Source organism: Dermacentor silvarum, chromosome 2, assembly GCF_013339745.2.
Source record: "Dermacentor silvarum isolate Dsil-2018 chromosome 2, BIME_Dsil_1.4, whole genome shotgun sequence".
Taxonomy (NCBI): domain Eukaryota; kingdom Metazoa; phylum Arthropoda; class Arachnida; order Ixodida; family Ixodidae; genus Dermacentor; species Dermacentor silvarum.
In genome coordinates, this window is record NC_051155.1 from 201,496,313 (window position 1) to 201,519,020 (window position 22,708).

Genomic DNA, 22,708 nt, shown 5'->3' on the forward strand with positions numbered 1-22,708 from the left:
AAGTACCAAGTAGGGCACACATTACCTCGAAAGAGCCAGCGAGTCGTAGCTGAAAAGACACGAGGGAGACACAGCCTGTCTCCTCCGCCTCTGGTTCACTTTGACTTGAGTGTCGGCCGATGTCTCATATGGTTCGTGTAGAGGTAGCCGTCTAAGAACAAAGCAGCATAGGCGGAGGACTGAATTCCAAGAATCTGCCCAGAGATCTAACCTCGTAAAAGGTTATCCTAACAATACACAACAAGAAAAGGATGACAAGAACCAATATTTGTGCTATGAAGCGATAACAATGTTCGAGCACGTGTGAGCTGTGGGTATTGCCATCTTTTTGTTAGGACTTGCGGAACATAATGAAGGGAGCTCTGATGTACAGTCCCGATCGAAAGCTTGGGGACCAAAAGTGCCGCGACTTTTAATGTTTGTTTCGCAACCTGGGCATTCCGGCTGAAATCGAGGGCACAAGCGTACGCGCGCGTGTTTGGCCAATACAACGTAATAAACCAATTCCAGGTCACGGAGCTGCACTTGAATATATTTCAATTTTCTTGCTGGTTCCGTGGTCCCCGAAACGTTTGATCGCGACTATACATATTAAAATTTTTGAAATAAAGAATGCCCTACGACAATTAGTGGTCAACGGCCAATTCGCGTAAGTACATGCATTGCAATGCTATTTGCGGGGCCGGAACAGGACACACGAAGAGTTTATGCTACCTAAAATCGTGTTTAAGACCTCCAGTCACGGTTCATACATTTGTGCACACTGCTTAGTGTTGCCATCAAATGGCAAGGAATAAGCGATGGCCACAAGCTTAAGGAAATGGAACACTGTTGCACAAAATTGCGCCATTTTAACTGAGAAAGGAGTATCATTGCACGCGACTGTCACTGAAAGAACTGCCATGTTTGACAGTGCCATGTTTGACAGGATGTCAAACATGCCACGATTCGTTCGAAATGGCGGAGTAATTTTTCCACTCTCGCAATTCTTGCAGTAAATAACCTGTGCATGCGTATTTTTTTCAGATCCAATACTTCACAAAAGCAGTGTGACATATCACAATGAACAAATATTGAACACGACTTGTAACATTCAAATAGAAAGCGGGGTAGACCCGTTCCAGATTTTTGTTTACTTGTCTAGCAGGTGAAAAGACCCTTAGCAACGGTAGGCGGCTCCCTGGGAGTATGTTAACTGGTCTAATGGGTGTTTCTAGCGAGTGAATAAAAGACAATGATGTGCGTCAATTGCACCATCGCTTGCACGGGAGACTTCAGCTAACCCTGGCAAGAGCTCGTGTAAAACCGCGCCCAATGATCCAGCGTGTTATGCGGCAGGCAGCATCCACGAGATGCTAATTAGGTGCGGAGCTAAAAGCTGAATTCACCTTGGATGAAAGGATACACTTACCTACGTAGCAGTAGCTCTGGTTGACGAGAGACGTGCGGCTATACCTGTAGTTCAGGTAGCTGATTTGGTTCAGAAGCTGGAACAATAATTCGCAAGTCGGGGACAAGCACAACGGTAGCGAAAAGTCGGTTTCATTACTAATTTCCCATTTATGCCTTGAGCGCTTTATAAAGACATCTAAAAAAAATTCGCACGAATGGAAATGCAAGGCATCTTGTAGTACTCCGACAGTAGTACTCCGATTTTATTAGAGATATTTTGGGCTGACTCAACGGTAAAATAAAACATTGAAGTATTAACGCGTAAAAAAAAAATGCTGGCTCTCCCGTAATCAAGAGTACATGTAAGCATGAAATGGCTACCGGCAAAGCAGATTGGTTGGAGATGATACTAGCCACAATCTTAAAAATGGGTATAGTGCATGTTTGCAAGGGCACCCCACACCACACAACCATCCGCGGCTCGCCGGACGCGGTCTGCTTGGTCACGCCGCTTGGCGCCATCTGGAAGGGTGTGCAGCAAAACCCGCATTGCGGAACTCGCAGACCGCGGCGTTCAAAAGAGCACAGGCAACCCTGCCTCAGCGCCAAATGATAACAATCAAGTGTATGGTGCCCTGTATACGCTTTTTGAACGCTGCTATAGCAAATGACCAATAAAACTTCACCGTACTAGAAGTTACAGCTTGAATGACATTGTGAACAAACATTAGGAAGAACTCTGAAGAAATATTTTTTTTCACCTTGTTTGAGCCGTAACTAGCGTATGTAATGCGATTGGGGGTGAGATACCGCATTAGCTTATCTTTTGACTGGTTGCCCGGATGTTCTCACTTTTGGCTCAAGGTCCCTTGAAGGTCCCGGCAACGGGAGTTAAAAGCATTTCATGCTTAATATGGGGTTCGGTGGCCCGAACTTCCAAATGCTATTGATATAGTATGACAACAAGTGTGCCGTGTAGTTGGAGGGATCCATGCTCGGTCTAATCACAGTGGGTTATTGGCGATGTTACTGCACGTGAAAGAAGCTGCAAAATGCATGCCATCTTCAAAGAGAGCTTGAAACAAGACGCGAAGTTTCAGGGCACATGCGAATCTCTGCGTAACCCACCCCCTCAAAAAAAAAAAAAAAAAAAAAAGAACCGCCGAGCACTCGGCGGATATGGGAAGCTACGTCGGGTCGATTGCCCATGCAATGTATAAACTCCCTCGAAAAACGCACAAAAGATTCTCACATAGGGGTTATTCGAGCCGTGTAGTCATTGCGTGACCAGGCAATGCCTTTTTTGTGCCATGTCAGTCTAGCCCTTTGTACAGATGGTAATTGATATTGCCGCATGGGGACTTTTATAGTGTGCAAACACTGATGCTCCGTAGCACCAAGATGCTTAGAACACTTGAATATTTTCTTTAAGGGTAACGGAATTATGGCCATCAATCCGCGAGTTAATGCACTGAGACATTGACAGGCTGTTGGGAATTTTGTGCCGAATGCAATAGCATTTCGACTCGGCTGGGCGTTGGGATGGGAAAGAATGTACGAGAACCAGCGGAACTAAAAGTCTGTTTCGCATGGTATAATCCAAACTACATAGACAATATTACCAGATGAGAGAGCAAACCGCTAATGCGCTTTAGATCTTTGAGTTACGTCAAGGCGGTAAGGCCCACCATTGACATTGCACTTACAGCATCCCGAGAATTGCGCTGGTTGTATCCGTCGAGAAGCGTGACGCTGCTGTCGACGGCTCCGACTCCACAGAGAGAGTCACCGGCGGCGGCAAGCGAGAGGGACACGTTTGAACCAGGAAGAGCCTTCTTTGCGTCAAATGCCAGTGACACCTGACAGGAAAAACATAATTACACGACTCAATCATTCAGATGTATTTATTAGTTGGTACATGGCACTCTTCGCAACTTTTGTTTTAGTACTTATGAAAATGTGTGCCAAGGACTCAAGACGTATAATTGTGAACCTTGAAACAGTCGGTATAGCGGCTGAAACATTTCCTTAAGGGTACTTTGCCGTAGTTGGGGTAATTAATCGCACAAAGGTGTGTAGCTATAACGTTAACAACTTACGTTGTTCTCCAGGCACTTCTGGACGCTGAACTCCGCCGAGTCAGAAACGACTTCCACAGGTTTGCCATTGGCGTCCCTGTGCACGTAGTACACAAGCAGTTGAACCTTGGGGCTCGCGTCTGGAGGCAGTGTGGATTGGAATTGGAAGCTGCCCACTGAGCGTGTGGTTCCTGGTTCAGTAATCTCTGGACTAGAGCTACCAGAAGGAGCGTCACTGTTCCTGATCAAGTTATTGTCCGATTGATCCATAGTGAGGTCGGCTTCAGTAAAGCGCTTGGTGAAGTTGCGAGTTTCCAGAATGCGTCCGGCCGAATTCAGCTGCATTCAGAGAAAACATGAAAAAGCACAGGTTAAAGGAACAGATTTAGAGCTCACCACCAGTTCATGAAACGCGCGTACTAGCAACACATGCACGCATAGAGAATAAGTATACGAACATACACTCGTCAACGCCATAAATTAGTTTGTAGGGTGACGTCTTAAAGTTGCGACAGCTCCTTGAATGCATTCAATTGTGGAATACAAAAACAGCAAACATTTCATGCGGGTCTGAACTCATTTACGCAGGTACTTTTGGAAGAATAGCATAGGGAGAAAACTGCTTACCGTTAGGAAGAGCTGGTAGTCAACGTTGGCGTCGGCAGTCATAACGATGTCGCGCACGAAGCTGGCCTGACATGTGTACACGCTACCATCACCGCGGTCAATCCTAATGGAGCTCGCAGTGGGCGAGTAGAAAGGAACCAGGTTTTGCTGCGCCGTGGGCTTCTCGAGGGTGGGGCCATTCTTGATTACGATGCGTGGGAAATTGACAGCAATTGCCTAAAAACAAGAAATATTGCTATGAGACCGTCTCAGGCGATTACGTAAATACAGATGGAGTACTTTGAAACAAGTATACATATGGCAGGTTAAAACTAAACGTAACGCTGCTTTTTAATTGGTGAAAGGTAGACAGAATCCGGGGCAATGGCTTGAAATATTGAAGTGCTAAAGCAGTCTTAGTTCTAAGAAAGTATTCAGAAGTTAGCAATTTGCACGAGCTTTCTTCAGGGGACGCAGAACAGGCTGTTGCACAATACGATTATTCAGTACTCTGCTTCGCATACCTGGCGTTTAATATACTACAGATGCCATTGTAGCCTTACATACAGAACGAAAGTGTACAATTGTGGTACATTACTTTCAAGACCCTCTGCAAATATTGTGGTTGCTGGCAATGGATACGGGGAGGCGATTCCATTCTGATGACTGAATGGTAGTAGAATCGTAGAATCAAATACGATTGCTCGGGAATTTGCAAGCTCTAAATCTTGTATGCAGATTTATTTTCAGTGCATACGCGTCGGCTGAAGCATGTGCGTTTTACAGGCAGACTTTTATTTAGCCTCTTTGAAGTGAACGCAAAATTCGACGTGCTCCAGCTTTTTTTTTTTTTTTTTTTTTTTTTTTTTTTGTTGTTAGCAAGCGTCTTGAAAATGGGACGCACGTTGGTAACTAAATTACAGAAATAACTTGGTGAAGAGCTTTAACGGATTATTTAACCTCACTGCTACCTGTTTAGAAGGACCTGAAACTTTTTTTATCAATCATAGAATGGACTTACTATAAAAATAACGTCTCACGAATCTCATGCCACAAAAAGTTTTCGAATCCTTCAATTATAAGTGAAGTTATCGCAACAATACCCGGCTTTCCCCCTTTTATTTAGTTTCCGCTAGCGCGCTCGGTCAAGCCAGAGAGGTCAAAGCCCCGGCTACAAGTTGATTTCACGGCTCCGAAAGGGCGCGTCGCGGTGCCCCGTGGCTAGCAGCGGGGTACAACTGCGCTACGCAGCACGCCGATGCCCTCTCGTAAACCACGCACAGCTGAAGCAGCTACGCGCAGTGCAAAAATGAAATAAATCGATTCTGAGATCAGACACATCTTTCATACATTTAACATAAAATTTGCAATTATATATCACTGAGAATGCTCTCGCAATCACGAAATTAGCCAGTAGATTTGGTGGGCCAGCAGCTTTCAATGACTGCTTGATGGCATTGCGGAAGCGAGAGCAATCGCCGTTTGTGACACGAGATTGTAAATTGTCTGCCGCATGCAGTGCAGTAATATTCCGCTCACACGTTCACAGCAGCATCTACGACAGATCGGAAACGTTTTGGCACTATGTTCAAAAAGTGCTTAAGAGCCGACCCCCTTAAAAAACAGTAGAGACGGAGAGATGGCATTCTAGACAGACCTGAAGGATGACACCTGTGACCCTTTGGCTGAGAGGTGGAATGCTGAACTGGACAAGCCCCTCATCGTCCGATGTGTAGTTTCGGCAAGCGAGCACGTTGTCAGTCTCCCATGAGCGCCACTTGAATTTGTTGCGCTCCACAAACATGCACACTTGAATAAGCTCCTTGGGGCGTGGAGTTCCGTCAAGCTCTTGCACATAAAGCTGCAGAAGCAAAGAAAGTAAAAAAAAAAAAAAACATGAAGGGCTGGTTGAAAGTTGCTATTGCAAGTTAATTTGCATTCAACGTAGGTATTGGGAGGAGACTTGTTACGGCAGTGCTAATAACGACGTTCACAGATTGTGCTGTGTTGTATAATACGAGTTAGAAGCTTTATGTAAGTAAGTTACCAGAACACGTGCTTTATGACATCACGGGCTGTTTCAAAAGAAAGCGAATCGAAAAAACATATGTAGAAGTGTATGAACGACTCGAGAGTAAAAGGTCGATGCTCGCTTCGAGTGAATGGCGTTTCAGGGTAGAGTTGGGCAGTGGTTCAAGCAAGGGCGACAAACATTGCGAGCTAAAGAAATTTGCTTTTGTTGCTGTATGAAATCATTAAGTATGTATAATAAGCACGATAGAGAAAGAAGCGGGCTAGCCTTTGTCTAGCAGGAGGAGCGCGACGCCAGCGCCCTTAAGCAGGAGAGAAAAAAACGGGAAAGAGGCAGGTACGCCACAACACATCACACGGAGATATGTGTTGTGGTAACTGCAAGTGATAACCGTCAGTGATAACCCTTCAGCGATAACCACAAGCGCACAACGCAATGCCACAAACCTTCGCTATAGAAACGAGGACATTCACAGAAAAGGCGCAGTTATTTCCCTTAGGTAAGAATTCCAGCGTAAGAAATTAAAGCGAACGGCGTTGGCCTTAAAGGTGTGGTAAAGGCACTGGAGATGGTTCTCCAACACAAGGCTAACTGTTTTGAGTTAGCCAATGCTACGCTGTGCGCGAGCGAGCAAACGTCGTCGCAGTAAATTGGCCTGCGTAAGCACAAAATATTGTTACGTGGAGCTGTTGCCCAAGGCTATTTACAATTATTTACAGGGAAGCTAACGGAGGCCAAAATGGCGACGCTAAATCAAGCGGGAACACGTCTTCCTTCTCAGTGCAGCCAAACTGTGGCGGCTGTTCCGCATCAATATAGCACTAACGTGGGGGATTGCGGAGCCACAGCTATTTATGTCAAAAGTAGGGAATCAAGAAATGACTACAGATATATGTGTGCATTTCTTTATAGTTTCTCGGGAACTACGATATTGTTCTGTTGGCGTACGTAAAAGAATTTGCTTCTCAAGATCCTAGATTTATGCGCGCAAGGCAATACCATAGAGTATTCTGCCATTGCGTTACCGATGTACCATTACAGCCTGCCGGTGTCTGCGTAGTTAGAAGTAAACCATAATGGTAGAACAGTGGGCTATGTTAGAATAATCCTGACGTCACAAATCAAGTAAATTTTACAAAAGAGCGAATGAAGGGTAATAACGTGAGCGCTTAGCTGAATTGGTAGAGGAGTCTACGACATTCGAACATACATTTTTGTCAGATTACCAACTGTCACTCAACCTCGCGCAAAGGTTCAGCAACACACGCCGAAAACGCAGCTTACCTTTCTCTTGTTGAGGAGATTGAGTTTGAACGTGTTGTCGTTACTAGTGTACTGGGCGTTGGTGTCGTACTTTTGTCCAAAGTTCAGCCTAAGCCGTGTGGTACCTCGGCTGTGCAGCTCGGTGGCAGATTGAGAGACACCTGCAAGCAAATATATTTCAGCATATATCGAAAGCCCATGAGCAACGGTAATATGTGAAAACAATAATGAATTCATTGTTACAAGAGGATATACGCGTTAAGTTATTGCCAGCGGAACTGTACCAAATGGGAAGATATTGTACAGGCTGTGCCTTGGAGAGTCACATAAGAACCAATCAGTGCGTCTAAATCCAGCTAGTATAGCCTACCTGTGCCATCTTCGATGACTTTGGCGGTAACGTTTATTGATGGGTATGTCGGGTACGTGTAGTTCACGGTGTTGAGCAGCGACACGTTGAATGCATAGTCGTAACAACCGTTGATCTGCAAGCAATAAAGAAGGTTAAATGTGAGCTTAGCGACTTTCCGGAGGGATGAGTACTATAGTGCGAATAGCAGAGGACTAATTTAGCAAGTGGAGCAGTGATACAAACGTAAACCCATTGTATTTAACAGATGGAGATTGTCTGCCATGTACATTTTCCGTGGTAGCAGCGCACAAAAAAATAGGTGGAAAAGAAAAGGCTATATTTGCTTCGATAACGAGTGAGTAGACTAAGGGCTGATCTTTTGGCTACAGCTATATTTTGTGAATAAATAAAATGACAATTTTCTTAGAAAAAAAAATGTTGCCGCATGTGCAGTAGTTCACGCTACTCCCAGTATTAGACGTACTCCACTTTAGAGAAAGGAAGGTAATGGTGCTTGATTTAAGAACATTGTTTAGCTGTCGTGAAATCCAAGAAAAAAAATGTCCGACGATTACGATACTCCCTAATGGGAAATTTGAGCGCAGCTGAATACGCCTTTTTATTTTTCATTTCGCGATATACCGCGGCAAATAATTTGAGACCATAATCAGCGCACCGACTGCCAGTGGGCCAGTGCCGTCAGTGCCATCGCAGAGGAAGAGGCAGTATGGGAACACCGGCATGATGAGCGGCATCGAAGCCAACTGAGGACGACAATGACCGTCAACGACCGCGCGAGCCGGGGCACGAGCGTGATCACGCTGCTACGCCGAAGGACGCAGCTGCTAAACCCAGCAACGGGTGCCTGAAAGCTACACTCCGAAAACGATTCCTTGCACCATCAGTGCACTTTGGAACACGGAATGTAAAGCTGTGTAGATTTTGCTCTCACGTTGTCATATTCATGTGACTGCCCTGTTGAAAAATTGCATTGTGGAAGTCCAATTCGCATGGTGTAATTTGCCGATAAATCAGATGTACGAGGTCAGACTTGGAGAATAACGTAAGAAAATTATGCGAAGCCAGTCTAGCAGCCACATTTCTTGTTCTAGCCAATATACGAATCCTTGCAACAGGAACAGGTAACAAAAATATCACTACCTCTGCTACACGAAGAATTACTGGCTTCTGGCGGAATGGGTAGTAGTAGTTGAACGGGGACGTGTATACTTGCACAGTTCCTTTCACATTTTCGCCGTAGGTGTACCTGAGAGGGGCGAAAAGAGAAAACACCGTAAAGTACGAACAATTGTGCTCTTGAAGTCAGCAACATAATACACAATTAACATACTGATAAGCACGTTGACAACGCTGGCGCGGCAAGATGCCCGCTGTGCAAGTCACAAGTTTTGGGTTACCAATGTAAAGGCAACGAGAGAGGTTTTAAAAACTCGCTAAGCTTCGACGTGGGAATTGATTTGAAGATAGTATTCGAATAGGTAGAATTATGTACAGAACGTTCAGCATTCCATGAAGCTGGAATACAGGACAAATGGGCTGCAAATAAAGTACTTAATGAAGGACTTTTGATGGGGCTTCAGCTATCATGGCTGCAAGCATGACTATGTTATAGCGATTGCGTAACAAATAGAGTTACTATTTATTACAAGGGAAATATTAAGATGCTGGCGACGTCAGGTCGGTGTACTGATAACAGACTTACTTTGCGCAGATAGTATAAAGGACCGTGGGATTCGTAACAACGTCATTAGCGTCAGGTGTGATGGTGACTGAAAACTTGGGCAGCACTGCAACAGAAGAAAAAAAAAAACTCGGTTGAATAGTTGCAAGAAAGAGTAGTTGAAAAGGTCTATTTGTTAGTTTTGCTATGTTTGTATACAGGACATAGAGCCATGACTTCTGCAAATAGATGTTTTATTGATTCATTCAATCAAGCGCACTTTTGACGCGCAGTTTAAGCAGTATGCCTTAAGGAAGGTCTAAAAGAAGCAAGGTTACAAAGCCGCTGTTAAATGGTATGAAGTGTGGAAGTGTTATGTAAACTGAACTCATAGGCCACGGATATATTACGAAATAGTCGCTTCAGGAACGAAATGCCTACTATCGAATAATAGTAATAAACCTGTATAACGTTATAGAATGCGGATTTACCGTAGTCCCGGACATTAAACGATGTGGATCCAGAGTTGGTGCCCACCGATACTGCAATGGTCCACGACCCTTCGTCGGTAATCGCGAGGAGATTGTAGGAACCTTGCAGGAGACCTAGAAGACACCAGAATGGCAGTACGAAAAAAAAAAAAAAAACTGCTATGCGGCCACACACACTTATGGCTACTTGCAGAACAACTTACCATCGGTGAAGTTCACAAACTGCTGTTGATGCAGAAGCTGACCGTACGGGTTCGTGATAGTAATGTTTGCCTGCGAGATGGTAAGCTGTATTGAACACACCGTCTGCATTTTTCTTAGAATAAAGAGATTTTTTTAAAATGAAAATTGTAGGCAGCATATAGCGCAATTCGGCTTATTCAGGTGGATTGCTTCCATTAGAAAGCTCAATTTTCTCGTAACGAATGAATACAAAATACAAGTTGTACAGTAATAGCAAAATTGCAATGTGTGCCGTTTTCTGTATACTTTCAGATGGAAACATGGGGCAAGACAGAAATTGAGAACGAAAGCAATTGTCAAGCACTGCGACAGAGTAAGCAGCAATGGTCTACCTACCAGTTGGTCAGTGACAGGCAGGAGGTTGTTGTCAAGTAGTAGTACACGGTAGTTGACTGTAAGACAAGAGTTAATCGAAGTTAAATGTGGAATGCCCGCGTCTTCCAAGAAAAAGAAACAGGTGATACTGAAGGATACAGTTGCAAGCCGAATATATCAGCGCGCATGTCGTTATTTCAGTTAATTTATTATAGTAGGCTCACTTTTTGCAAGCCTACGCCCACGTTTAAGTCAGTAAACGACACTACGTCAGTTTGAGGCAATCCGCCGGAATCACTTTCAAATGCTAAGTGTTTGCTAGAGGGCATGTGACGTCTACATCTTATGCGGTTAAGAGCAACAGTGAGTTAAAAGGAAACCAACAAAATAACCAACAACGCCGGGAGAGTACCGAATCGGTCTTAGGCGTGAGGAAAGTAGGCATGAGATTTTTTTTATGTGTATGGCGGGCTTTAACTATCCAGCCGAATGTAATACTATAGCAACAGTGCTCGATATTCACTTGCTACGCAAAGAAACTTGGCAGGAGAGTTGTTGAGCAGAAAACTTTCTGTACGAAGTTACGTGGCAAGAACGTCTGAATGGTAACAATGGCAAGCAACAGCGAGATTAAGAGCTCACTCAGCAGTAATGTCAAACTAAATAGCACAAAAGCAAAGCAGGCGTTACTGCAGGAGACTTAAATTTGACTGATGCCGCATACATACCTGTACTTCCTTGTCGATACAAGGGCTTGTCGGTCTGAACAATTACGTTAATGTTGTTGACATACTCAAGCTGAACAGAGGACCTGTTGTGAAACTGGTCACTTCCAAACTTCCCAGTAACATCCAGGTACATGTTGTAGTAATCGCTTGGATTCAAGTCGGGAACGTGGAACAGGAGTTCGGAGCCAGTGCCTGTAAAGCACAGAAGTGGGATGGAGTAATGTTTCAAACGCGGAAGGAAGCAGTGCGTTTATGTTTGCTCGAAGTGCCTGGATGAATGAACTGTTGAACCCAAGAGGGCCACGAAGCAAGACAAAAGCCACATGTATTTGCCGCATTTTCTGCGCTTTAAGGTCTGTGCTTTAAGCCGTAAAAGGAGTTTCTTAAAATGCAATTCTTGTTAACTGAGCTTGCCTGTCTTGTTTTTGGTACTTCCGATGTTCAACCCGAAATTAAATTTTGCCCGTATCTTCGTTAAGATATGAGGAATGTCGTTATCTACTTTACACTTCATCAAGTTGTCAAAACTAATTTCAAGTACCACTGGTGTCTGAACATTTTAAGACTTTCCAGGTTCTAAGTTTTCACGTTTATTGACATTTTATACGCCCTTGCTAGTTTTGGGCACTCTACAATTGATGTGGAGGAATATGAGCAATCAATGGTCAGCAATTATGGTAGTTCAATGATAAAAAAGTGGGGCATTAACGCCTACATTACTCATTGTCATGGTACAGAACAAAACTATGCAACTCACTATATTCTGATATCAAATATTATCAGCTTTAAACTATTTAAACAGCTAGAGTATAATGGCTCTAGTTGATATATTAAAAACAATGTATTAGACTAGCCACTCTAAGTAATATTTCGTAGCCAATGTGTCGTACGCGCGGTGGTTATAGGTGGAGAGTTTCAGACATTCTACACTTTAAAAGAGTAAGCAAAATATGCTGCTCTAGATATTATTCACAGAAGATAACACGGGAAGGCAGGGGGGGGGGGGGGGGGGTCACCGAAACAAAAACTTACGATAGAAAGTTGGCGGTAATTGCGAGAGAAATGCGTTAAGATTACGTCGTACCTGCTGAGATCCCGGATCTGTGATTTAAACCGTGTTCACCGCATTACAATGTGTTCAGTAGCACAGTCGAGGCACATCCTGCCTGTCCGAAGAGCGAAGAGCAACTGATGGTGAGCTAAGATAGATCAGTGAAGCGCTTAATCACAGGATCCGGCAGGGAAGCAGTTTGATGAATAGAAGCATGTGCACGTAGGCTTTGGCCTATATATATGCATACATACATATACATACATGCAGATTTATATACGGCATAATACAAATAAATGTTGGCTTTTACGCGTGCCAGAACCACAATCTGATTGCGAGGCGCGCCGTAGTGAGGACTCCGGATTAATTCTGACCACCTGGGGCTCGTTAACGTGCACCCAATGCTCGGTACACGGGTGGTTTTACGTTCACCCTCATCAAAATGCGGCCCGCGCGGCCAGGATTTGATCCTGAGACCTCGTGCTTAGCAGCATAACGCCAAAGGCACTAAGAAATCATGATGGATATATATACCACGTGACCGGCTTTCCACACCTGACACGTACACTTTTCCACTTTGACACTCCTAATGCTAACGCATTAACGAATTGCCCGGTCGGCTACACTACATAGGGGAAGGATTGAAGCTAAATGACACATCGTCATAGGTGACCTCACGGTCGATTTGAAAAACGATTGTTATGAACACCGATGAAAGGAATGGGCTGCACGGCGTCTGGAATCTTACCGCTTTGATCGACGGCATAGGTTTGGGTGGCCAAGATCGTGCTGTTCTGGTTGAGTCCCGAACGAGTGCCCCACAGTTCCACCACCAGTTCGCCGGCTGAAGCAGGATTTCGCACAAGGGCTGTGAGCTTGACATCAGCATTCGGTGTCAAGTATCCCGGCGCAGTCACGAGGTATTCACTGTCCCAGGAAGACGGAAACGTCACTCAAGAGAGATTGGTTTCGGTTGTTTTTACCGGCAGTGTACCTTAAGAACATGCTGCGAAGCATGTGCGTAACTGGAAACTACAAAGGAAGCATCAGGCAGGTGCTGGCAGGGAACAAATGAAGCTAAAAGCATCGGATGCTAGTGCCTTCATATATCACTTGCTTAAGCTAGCTTGAACTTTTCCTTAATCTGTAGAAAAATGTTCCCCACTGCACCAAAAAATATATCGCAGTTCTGTCAACTCCATTCATTAGAGCATCTAAACCAGGCAAATTTGTAACAAATTCACGTAAGCTGTAATTTAATATATCAGTGGTTACAAGGGCTTTGCAAAGTCCTCGTAGATCCTAGGCATAATTCAGAGCAGTGTATAGCATCACTTTTGATGTCTGAATAGGTGCAGTTTTCATAATTTCGACATTACCAAGTTACGGAGTTAAAACATATTTCGCTGTTAACCATGTACTTGCGGAGCTCCCACGCTAAAGCTTTCTCCCGATACCAAAACGAGGGGAACTGTTTTAATAGCGTGACGCCTAAGGACAGCGGCACTTACATGCTCGTGCGAAAGTTGTTTGCAAGCTTCCTAGACAGACCATGCTTTTATTTACTTTGTGCTGACCGTGACAAGACAGGCACGCGAGAAAGTGAGGAAGGCGGGGAACAGGTGCTCACATAGAGGCGGCGGTGGGCGTTGTTCCCAGAGTGACCACAGCTGCGAGCAGCAGCAACCGACGCGTCCAATTCGACGCCATAGCGACGACTCACGGCACCTGCGGCAGAGAAGCAAAAAGCGTCGCAGATTAAAGAAAAAAAAGGAACCTTTAAAATAAAACTCGCCACGCTAAATGGCGGTCACAAGGCGATTTGAGCGGCCATGCTGAGAAAAATAAAAACGGGCAAAGATAATTGCTTCTTCACCCCTTTATAAACGCACGTGTATCGCTAGGAAAAATTGTGCCTTCACGTGTTCGTCAAGTCTCGGGGGTATACAGCGAAACTTACAAAAAAAAATAATAATAAACGGTGACCAAACAGACGCGCTTCATCGCCTCGAAAGACAGTGTTATATGACGGTTATCAGCAAGGATGCGATACCGCTCAAATGCGAAACGCCTTGACACTTCCCGGCATATCTCACGCTTCGGGAACAAAAGAAGTATCGACAGACCACGAAAGTAGCGGTGGACGTTTCTAGCCTACTTAACTACAACGACTAGAGCTGGTTACGAATACTCAACATTGCTGCACACGGCAACCAACTGTTGACCACTGAGTGGCTGTTAGCTCACAGGGCTGTGAATTAAGAAAAGCCTATAGCCGGAGTAAGGCACTTACAGTTTCTTTAAGCTGTCACGCGCTTTCGAACTATCGGACTATTCTTACCAATTGCCGTCTCAGCAGTGAACGACCGGAGCAAGTAGCGATCACGAAGGGCCTCACAGGCTCACACCAGCGGAGAGTGCGGCGTAAACCCTAGCAATAATCCACGGGCGTTTACCAAAGCGTGTTGTCAATGGAACTGTGCTATTTTTATACGGTTCAGTGCTTTTTTACCGCTAAGTAGGGCTTTCCGTATCCGGTTGCAAGAAGCGAGGTTGCTGACGCAGCACGCAGTGATCAGTGATTCCGCGCACGGCAGCGCGGGAAAGCCGGCAGAAATAATCGTTCACGGCTGATAACGTGTGGCACGTTAGGGGAGATCGGATGCGGTGACTCTTATCGAGGAAAACTGGGTCTCGGGCGCCGCATATATTTACTGCCACGCCAGGAAATTGTAGCATGCACGCGCCGTTTCGCAACGCCTCTGATAGGTTGATCGCGCGTGTAGTCGGTCAGTCGCCCCCGTTTTTATTTTATTGCGATAGCAATTATATGGACACTCCAAAGCAGATTTCTGCCGTCGGCGTCGCCATCATCGTCGTCGTCGTCGTTGCCGTCGCCGTTGCCGTGAGGTTCCGTATGACGTCAGTGGAGATGAAATCGTCGCCGCGCGCGGCACGCTGTATGTGCGAGTGTAAGGGCGCGAGGGACGCGCGCTTTCACGGGGAGTTAATGCACGGCGAAGAAAAAACGCGCGTTCTGCGCCGTGCTCCCTTAAGGGCTGCAGAAGTAGGCGTCTCTTTTCTCCTTTACAATCACCATATATGTAGAACAAACGCGCCTTCTTCCGACGCGCGAAAGGCCGTGGCGGGGAGGAGGGGGAGGCAACGTTTAGCTGCGGCATCAAGTGCCTATTTATATGAGAGGCTCCGGCAACAGTCACCAACGCCGTACGCATTTTGTGCGAACGCGGGCAAAACGCCGACGGCGTCGACAACAGCTCTGCGTGTTGCCGGTGCTGCTGCATGTCCAAGGGTATACACCTGATAAAGCTACTATCATTACTCCGTATAGCTCTCTTCAAATTTGCTATCGCAATTGATGCTTCGCCTTTCAGGTGAAACTGCGACAACTTTTTTCTACACTTGCTTGAACATCAAGAAGTGTCATCGACGACGGTCAATGAGGCCACAAGTTTAAGTCTACAGCTGCTTTCGCCACTGTAATGATAACAATAATCAAAAGAGAAATTGTAACTGCAGCCTGGTTCTAAACAGTGGAACGCCGAGCCATTAAGCCAGCTCGGAATATAACTTCACCGGTTTTGATGCCATTGGTGTTCTAGAAGTTCTGAACATTCCCTAGAATAAGGAGTCGCCGTAACGAACTTAGGCTGTAGCAGCCGTACTTCTGGGCCACGATTTTGTAGCGATGCCTTATGACTTATTCTACACTAGTCTTATCATCCACCGCTCACGGCCGGATGATCCCGTTGATAACGCGAGCGGACCGTCGCTCTGACCACTGACAAAGCGCGATACGCGCGAAAAGGCATTATTACCGGAAAGGCATCGCTACAAAATACCGGCAATGAATGTTCTTATCCCGTATAATCCAGCGTTATTAGTGGTCATATTGCACCAAAGAGACGGGAGAAAGTGGCGTTTGGGATAGGATTCAAAAGCCTCCACATGGCCGGAAAGAAAGAGACATAAGTAGTCGAAAGCATGACCAGTGTACTGCCCTCCATATATAGCCGAATTGATTTATAAGACAGTTTCTTTCTTCCTCATGTCGTTCCCCTTCTGCGCCTTTTATCTCAGTGCACCTGAACGCAAATAAAACAAGAGAAGAAAAATGGCCGCATATCTGCTTGTTTCGCTGCAGCTGACATCGAAAGACGATAGTCTTATGCCGCCCCTGATACGTAACACCCTCTATACTCCCCCTTCCGACCCCTCACGCTCTTTCCCTCCCCTCTCACCCCTCACATGATGAATGCAATGGAGGTTTTGCTGAATTCAAATCAAATTTCCCGCGTTCACCCTACTCTCGCTCCATCTGTTGGGACCTTTTATTACTGTTGGCTTAAAGTCGGCTACAGAGCCGCTGCTTCAGTCGGCTTGTTTCTAACGCGTAGCGTCTCTTCGACACCATTTCTAACGCATTCGACACCATTTCTAACGTCTGAATTTTTCAATTACTAACGTAAAAACCAGGCCAATGTGTATTCCTAATTAAATGAACGCTGCGGATCATGGTTATGTAAGTACATACATTTTGCCTCAAATATATAGGCCTGAGGTTTCCTCTGCGCTGTATATTGTTGACGTGTATGACCCTGTACCACCAGTGCTAGTAGCTTAGTTGGTTTTGGCCGGGCGGTTGAGTCGAGTGACAGACAAAGTTTTTCGCGTATAGGTTGAAAAATGTTCACGCGACTGGCCCTCCATGTTCCTAGAATTTAGCTGTGTCAATGAAACTTGTAATTGAGGAATGCCTACACTCTAAGAACAGTTGCACCCTTTGGGGTGTATTTTTGCCACAGAACAATAATCGTCATCTGACTTGCGTGGCTTTCCTTTCTTTAACGCTGTGCGCCCGGCACTTCTCGGTCACGAACAACAAGAACGTTATCAGCGTGACACAGCGTTCTCGACAGGAAAGTAGCAAGTGCAGAGTTTTCAAGATAGGAAACGCAAGCAAGACAAATGACGATTATTGTTGTGTGGCAAAAATGCACCCCAAAGGGTGCAACTGTTTTTAGAGTGTAGCACTGGGCCACACCGGGGAGGCACACGTTGTCGGGCACTCACTGAATTGTTCGTTCTAATTTATGAGATGTAATATACGGAGGAAATGCGACTATAAGGAAGAAGGTGTGAGCTGGAATTTAAACGTTAAAGCGAAATTCGTCAACGGCGTCGCCCAAGAAATGGGCGGTAAGGAAACACAAAGAAATTCTTCCTTAACACAAAGAAACCCATCCTTAAAACAACGAGTCAGGTGAAAATAAGGAATTAGCTGACTATTGTTGCCAAACCAGTAAGCGTTATAACAAAGTATCGTATGTGGCCAGTTTAGAACTTATGCAGAGAGGTTAATCGCCCCTATTTGTTTTTCCCTGCGAAGGCTTCGCTTGCGCTGACGGAAACGACGTCAATGCGTTCGCCATGAAGCCTGTCGGACACATTAAGGGAAATCGGCAGATGCTGCCTATACAACGCCGTATAATACAGCTTACCTCCTTGAGATTCAGTGAGATAAGCTGATATTACAACCCCATATTCGGTTAGTTATCCACTGAAACTTGCTTAAGTGTATATAAACAGAGAATATATCCAAAATCAACGGCCTGCCAACTTTCATTGTTCGATAATACGTCAAGGTCATTTGGCACGTGAAGAAATGTTGAGGTGCAACTCCTGCTATTATAAGGTTAACATACCTTGCTGCGTTCAAAGGCCAGAGGTCCAGAATCAGCGATGTGCGCTTTAATTACGACTTCTCGCCGTGAACGCATGCAATGGATACTTCTGTCGCGCGATACAAAAGCCAAAAATAAGCTCTTCGATTCACATGGAAATGCTCGTTGAAAGGGGCGCCGGCGAACATCATGAATAACAAGGCCCTTTGGCTAAACTCTTTGCAGCAGCTAAAGGCAGGCCAAGGAGCAGGAATATTGTTAATACGATAGGATGGACAGCAACGACCGCAGAGGGGTATAATGAGAGTTATGTTGTGTACGCAGTACAGGTGCAAAAGGTCAGGTGTGGATAAAATTAGGGGTTGCTAATTACAAAACATAAGAATGTTCTCTCATCGTACCGTGGCTAATAATAATTGCCCACGTGCTGGGCGCAGAGCCAGACTTTCATTCGACCTCGTTGGAGTTGCACCTTATGTTTTGCGTTCCAAGGTGACGATGCGCATTATGACAGACCTTCGATGAGGGCGACCAGCGGAAGTTTTTTCTACACAACCGAAGCGGTATGAAAGTTATCAGCAAAGGATCGCCCACCTTGGTAGCTCTCTGGCTATGGTTTTATGTGGCCCGGCACTCATAGCCATGGTGGGGTGCAGTCCGACGGGCGCTTTGTGTCGGAGCATCCAGTCGTCAGGTTTCAGTGCTCGCTAGTCAAACCCAGGCGGTCGAACGCTTTCATGTGCTTTTCATTTAAAGCTTGTACATACAGCTTGTACAGCTTCTTCTTTCCACCTTACGCACTGTGACAATATGTTCAAATGATTATTATTAATAATAATATTCTCAATTTTCAGGTATTTATTTGTGAAGCCAATAGCAATTAAGATCTTGGCTGAGAGCCGGAACAAATTCGCTAACAGCTTTCTGCTGCAGCAACAGAGACGCAGTTCAAATCGAAGGCAATCATGCACAGCGGTAACGACAATGTGCAACTCAAACAAAGTACCGGTTTCATCTGTATAAGGAAAATTAATCTGAGGGACACGAATTTCGTCCACTGTTGTATGCCCCATAACACGAATCATCTGCCAATAATGCAAGATTCTACGCAGCCGCCCACTTCACACATGCTGTGTCGTTCGTTCATTCATTCATTCATTCATTCATTCATTCATTCATTCATTCATTCATTCATTGCGTCAGTCACTGTCACAAGCCGAAGTGCTTTTTAAAGCTCTTCGGCAATGACAACACACGTGCTTTCTTAAGCACATGTTTGGCTTGCTTGGAAATCCATTAGGCAACCTTGACGTCTCTCACTGAAGGCTTTGGCTGGTATTGTTCTTATGGAAGTAAAAACTAGTCGGGGGTACGCTCTGTCTTGCATCTCGCTAGGTTTGAAATGTGGGCAGTGCAACGTAAACCCCACTTGACAGCCATTCAATAATCTTAGCGCTGACCACTCTCCTTACAAGTTGCATCACGAATTGTGGAAAAGCTATAAAGGAATCATAAAGAAACGCTTCGCAGAAAGCGGTGCACGCAAGGGACATGATCAAAACAGGCATATAATGCCTGTTAAAGTTACACAATGGGTAACTATAGAGAATATTAGGACAACGCATTGGGCAGTGTGTTTTCGATACAAAAAAAAATAATTTGTAATATGTACTAGTAGAGTAAGATAGAAAGATGGGCGAATTGGAAAGAATGCATAGTTATTCATGAGATTGAAAACAACTGAAGAAGGACACAGGACGAGCGCTGTCTGACAACTGAATTTTATTTAGAATTCTTGCGCACGCAGGTTGTTGGATTTTTCGCGTGTTTTCTTTTTCAAGTGTCTTGTTCAATAAATTTCAGTTGTTAGACAGCGCTCGTCCTGTGTCCTTCTACCTCTGTGTCTTCAGCTTTTTCATTTGGTTCTTAACTTTTTCATTTGGTTCTTTCAAAGACGTATATAAAGTCACAATATGAAGCGGAAAGCGGTCATTGTGCAGAAAGACACTCCTAAGTGTTACATATGTAAGACGGAGTGGGAAGTGACAAGAAAAACATAGCGTGAGGAAGAACTTATTCCAACACTCCAGAAACTTCTTTACTCACATTAGTGAAGGACAGGAAAGAAATGGGTAAAAAGGCATGGGACTTATCACGCATGGGGCGTGTAAACGCACACCTCATCTCACATTGCTGATGTCTTCTCAAACAGCTCTTATACAGTTGATGCCCTATCAAGTTCAAAACAAAAGGAGTTTTGAAATGGTTGCGAGAATTCCATAAAACGGTCGCTCACACTTGCGATACCGTCAGAGGTTCTGTTGCACTACAATCTGCTGGACCAGTCGCAGACGCTCATATATATGCCAGCGGTCACATCAGATCTATCTACAGGTCATCACGCCGCTGGAACACTCTATGCGGGAGCGTTAACCATCTACGTCACCGAGGTACTTGGGTTTCTTTGCTCGGGGGGACATTTCGTAACACAATAGCAATGACCCACTTAACATACGCCTGCAGAACAGGACACCGCTCCTGTCAGTGTAGTCTTGGATTCCGAGAAGGTCCCCTGTGGCTTCATCGAGCCCGGCGAGGTCGCGCGCGTGGATATCCGGCGTCGGCAGCACCGTCTTGAACGGGAAGCCCGCCATCGCGGCTAGAGTTATCACCGGCGCGCCCCGTACGTTGCACGGAGACGCGCCGACACCTGAAGCGGCCGAGATTAGCTCGTCCGTGCCCCTCTTCGCCGTGTTGTGTCTGCGATATTGGGCGTCGTCAGCAGTGACGCCCGTGCGCGCTCCCATCGCGCGCGAAAGCGCCTTGCGTCCGCGAAGCCAGCGAAGGCCGTTCATCGTAGCCGCGGCACGTGCCAACAATCTGCGCCGGAAAAACAGCGTGCGTCGCTGACGCCGCAACGACTGCTACTGTGTGTTTCCTGCCCCTCGCAACGTTGGCACATGCATGCGTCGCTGTCATCAGCGCATGTATAGACCGGTGCGACGTTTTTGCGTCCCGCGTGAACTGTACGCTCGACGCTCTTTTGTTAACCGAGTCACACATTTACTGCAGGAGCGGCTCTTTTCCTTTACATCAGATTACACAACTTGAAATGTCGTATAGCGCGAAGCACCAGGCACGCCCACGCAATTGTTTCAGTATTGCAAGAAACTAGTCACGTCTCCTGCCTTTTTCTCTAAGCTAATGGGGTTCGGTGTGTCGTAACCGTCGTACCATTACAACATAAGTGGCACGTATACGGACACTTCTTAATGACGCAAAATGTCGTTACAGGCCAAGCAAGTAAGAAAGTTCGTATGCAGAAGACCCCAATCACAGAACTTGGAAATAACGGAAACTGTTTTCATTTTGGCCAAAGTTTCACTAAGGCGGATCGCACACTATGGCTGTTCCAAATACGCAAAGTAATGTTACCTCGAACAAAGTTTAGAACGAAAAGTTTCAGGCCCTTTAATATTTTATTTTCAACGTCTAATGAGCAAAGCGGATTTATTTGTGTCTGAACGGCTCGGGAAAAATTCACAGAGGCTCGTCTATCCAATCTTCATATCTGTTTTATTGTTTCCAAGGCAGATTTGTTTACGAGAGCTTGCACATCATTACTTTCACAGTTGCGAAAGTCATGAAGTGTATTCGGCGCTCGTCACGTTTCAGGATGCCCTAGCAGTAGTTGCTTTCAGCAGACGTTTACGTGAATAGCTTTAAATTATGCGAAAGATGTTACTATAGTCGAGGGAATTGATACATACTGATGTGGGAGACAGAGTACCATCTAATGAAAAGTTTTTGTTTATCTGGAATATGGAGCTTATAGTACAGCTCTTTTCTTATACTCGGATTAACCTCCCTGCCTTTCCCACCACGTTTATATCTCTCTCTTTAGTCTTTCTTTTTCTTTACTCTTTGCAAGCCGGACAAAGCTTGCTTTAACAAGTATGTAGCTACAAAATACAACCACAGATGTGAAAGGAAAAAGCTGATTCAAGCACTGATCTGGACGTACGCCGTCAATATCTTTGTGATACTCTAGATACCACCACATTCCACGTTTCACGTTGAACTATGAATGTTATTTCGACATTTTTTTTTACTGCAAATCTACAGGTCTGTTCTACTCAGCTACTCTTGGGTCGCGACTGATCATGGTCATCGCGGTTTACGGTAAAGTCATATCGCGTGACCGTATAACCCACGCGGACATAAGTGTTCGCACTTCTAAGCTATGTCATTAATTGCTCGCACGGGACGTTTTGAAATAATCAAAAGCTTTGTGCGCAGTTTCACAGCAAATTGTACAGTAATTGGTTCACATGCCAGTTCAAAGCACATCACACAAAATTGTTCGAGAAAATAGCAGAACTTCAACTAAAGACCCCTAGCTGTTCGTTTTTTTTAAACTTTTTTATAACATTCGCTTTGCTTATGACCCACCTCGGTAGCCCAGTAGCTATATGGCACTGCGTAGCTAAGCTCTAGGTCACGGGTTCGGTCTCCGGCGTGGCGGCCTCATTTCGATGAGGACGAAAGGCAAAAAGGCTCGTGTATTTAGATTTAGCCAAAATGCCTCATAATCATAACGATGTTTCGGCACGTAAAACCCCATATTAATTTTTTTGCATTGCATGTGTGAACAATTTTTTTGACAAGGTATCCGGGACGCATAACCCCCCTCCAGAACCGCTTTGCTATAGAGCTATTTCTTACAGAGAGGAGTTCGCCCAGTAGAATAATTGCAAGAAGAGTCGCACGA

General features: G+C 45.2%; 1 protein-coding gene across 23 annotated transcripts in view; it reads right to left on the minus strand.

The window, feature by feature from the left end:
- Positions 1 to 22,708, minus strand: part of LOC119442452 (CD109 antigen) — a 61,521-nt gene that overhangs the window by 31,157 nt on the left and 7,656 nt on the right. For 3 of the 23 annotated variants that reach the window (XM_049662161.1, XM_049662154.1, XM_049662160.1), the window contains exons 2-3: positions 13,863 to 13,960; positions 12,981 to 13,159 (exon numbers count right to left, since the gene is read on the minus strand). The exons of 2 other annotated variants lie outside the window; for them this stretch is intronic. In XM_049662161.1, coding sequence (XP_049518118.1) covers positions 12,981 to 13,159; positions 13,863 to 13,942 — 259 coding nt within the window. In that variant the 5' untranslated portion in view covers positions 13,943 to 13,960. Of the gene's footprint in view, positions 1 to 1,411; positions 1,488 to 3,098; positions 3,252 to 3,491; positions 3,810 to 4,097; positions 4,314 to 5,733; positions 5,938 to 7,392; positions 7,533 to 7,741; positions 7,857 to 8,884; positions 8,991 to 9,446; positions 9,532 to 9,895; positions 10,010 to 10,098; positions 10,169 to 10,474; positions 10,531 to 11,181; positions 11,374 to 12,980; positions 13,160 to 13,862; positions 13,961 to 14,573; positions 14,728 to 22,708 lie in introns of those variants that run through there. 18 more of the 23 variants (XM_049662163.1, XM_049662155.1, XM_049662162.1 and 15 more) reach the window with 16 other exon arrangements.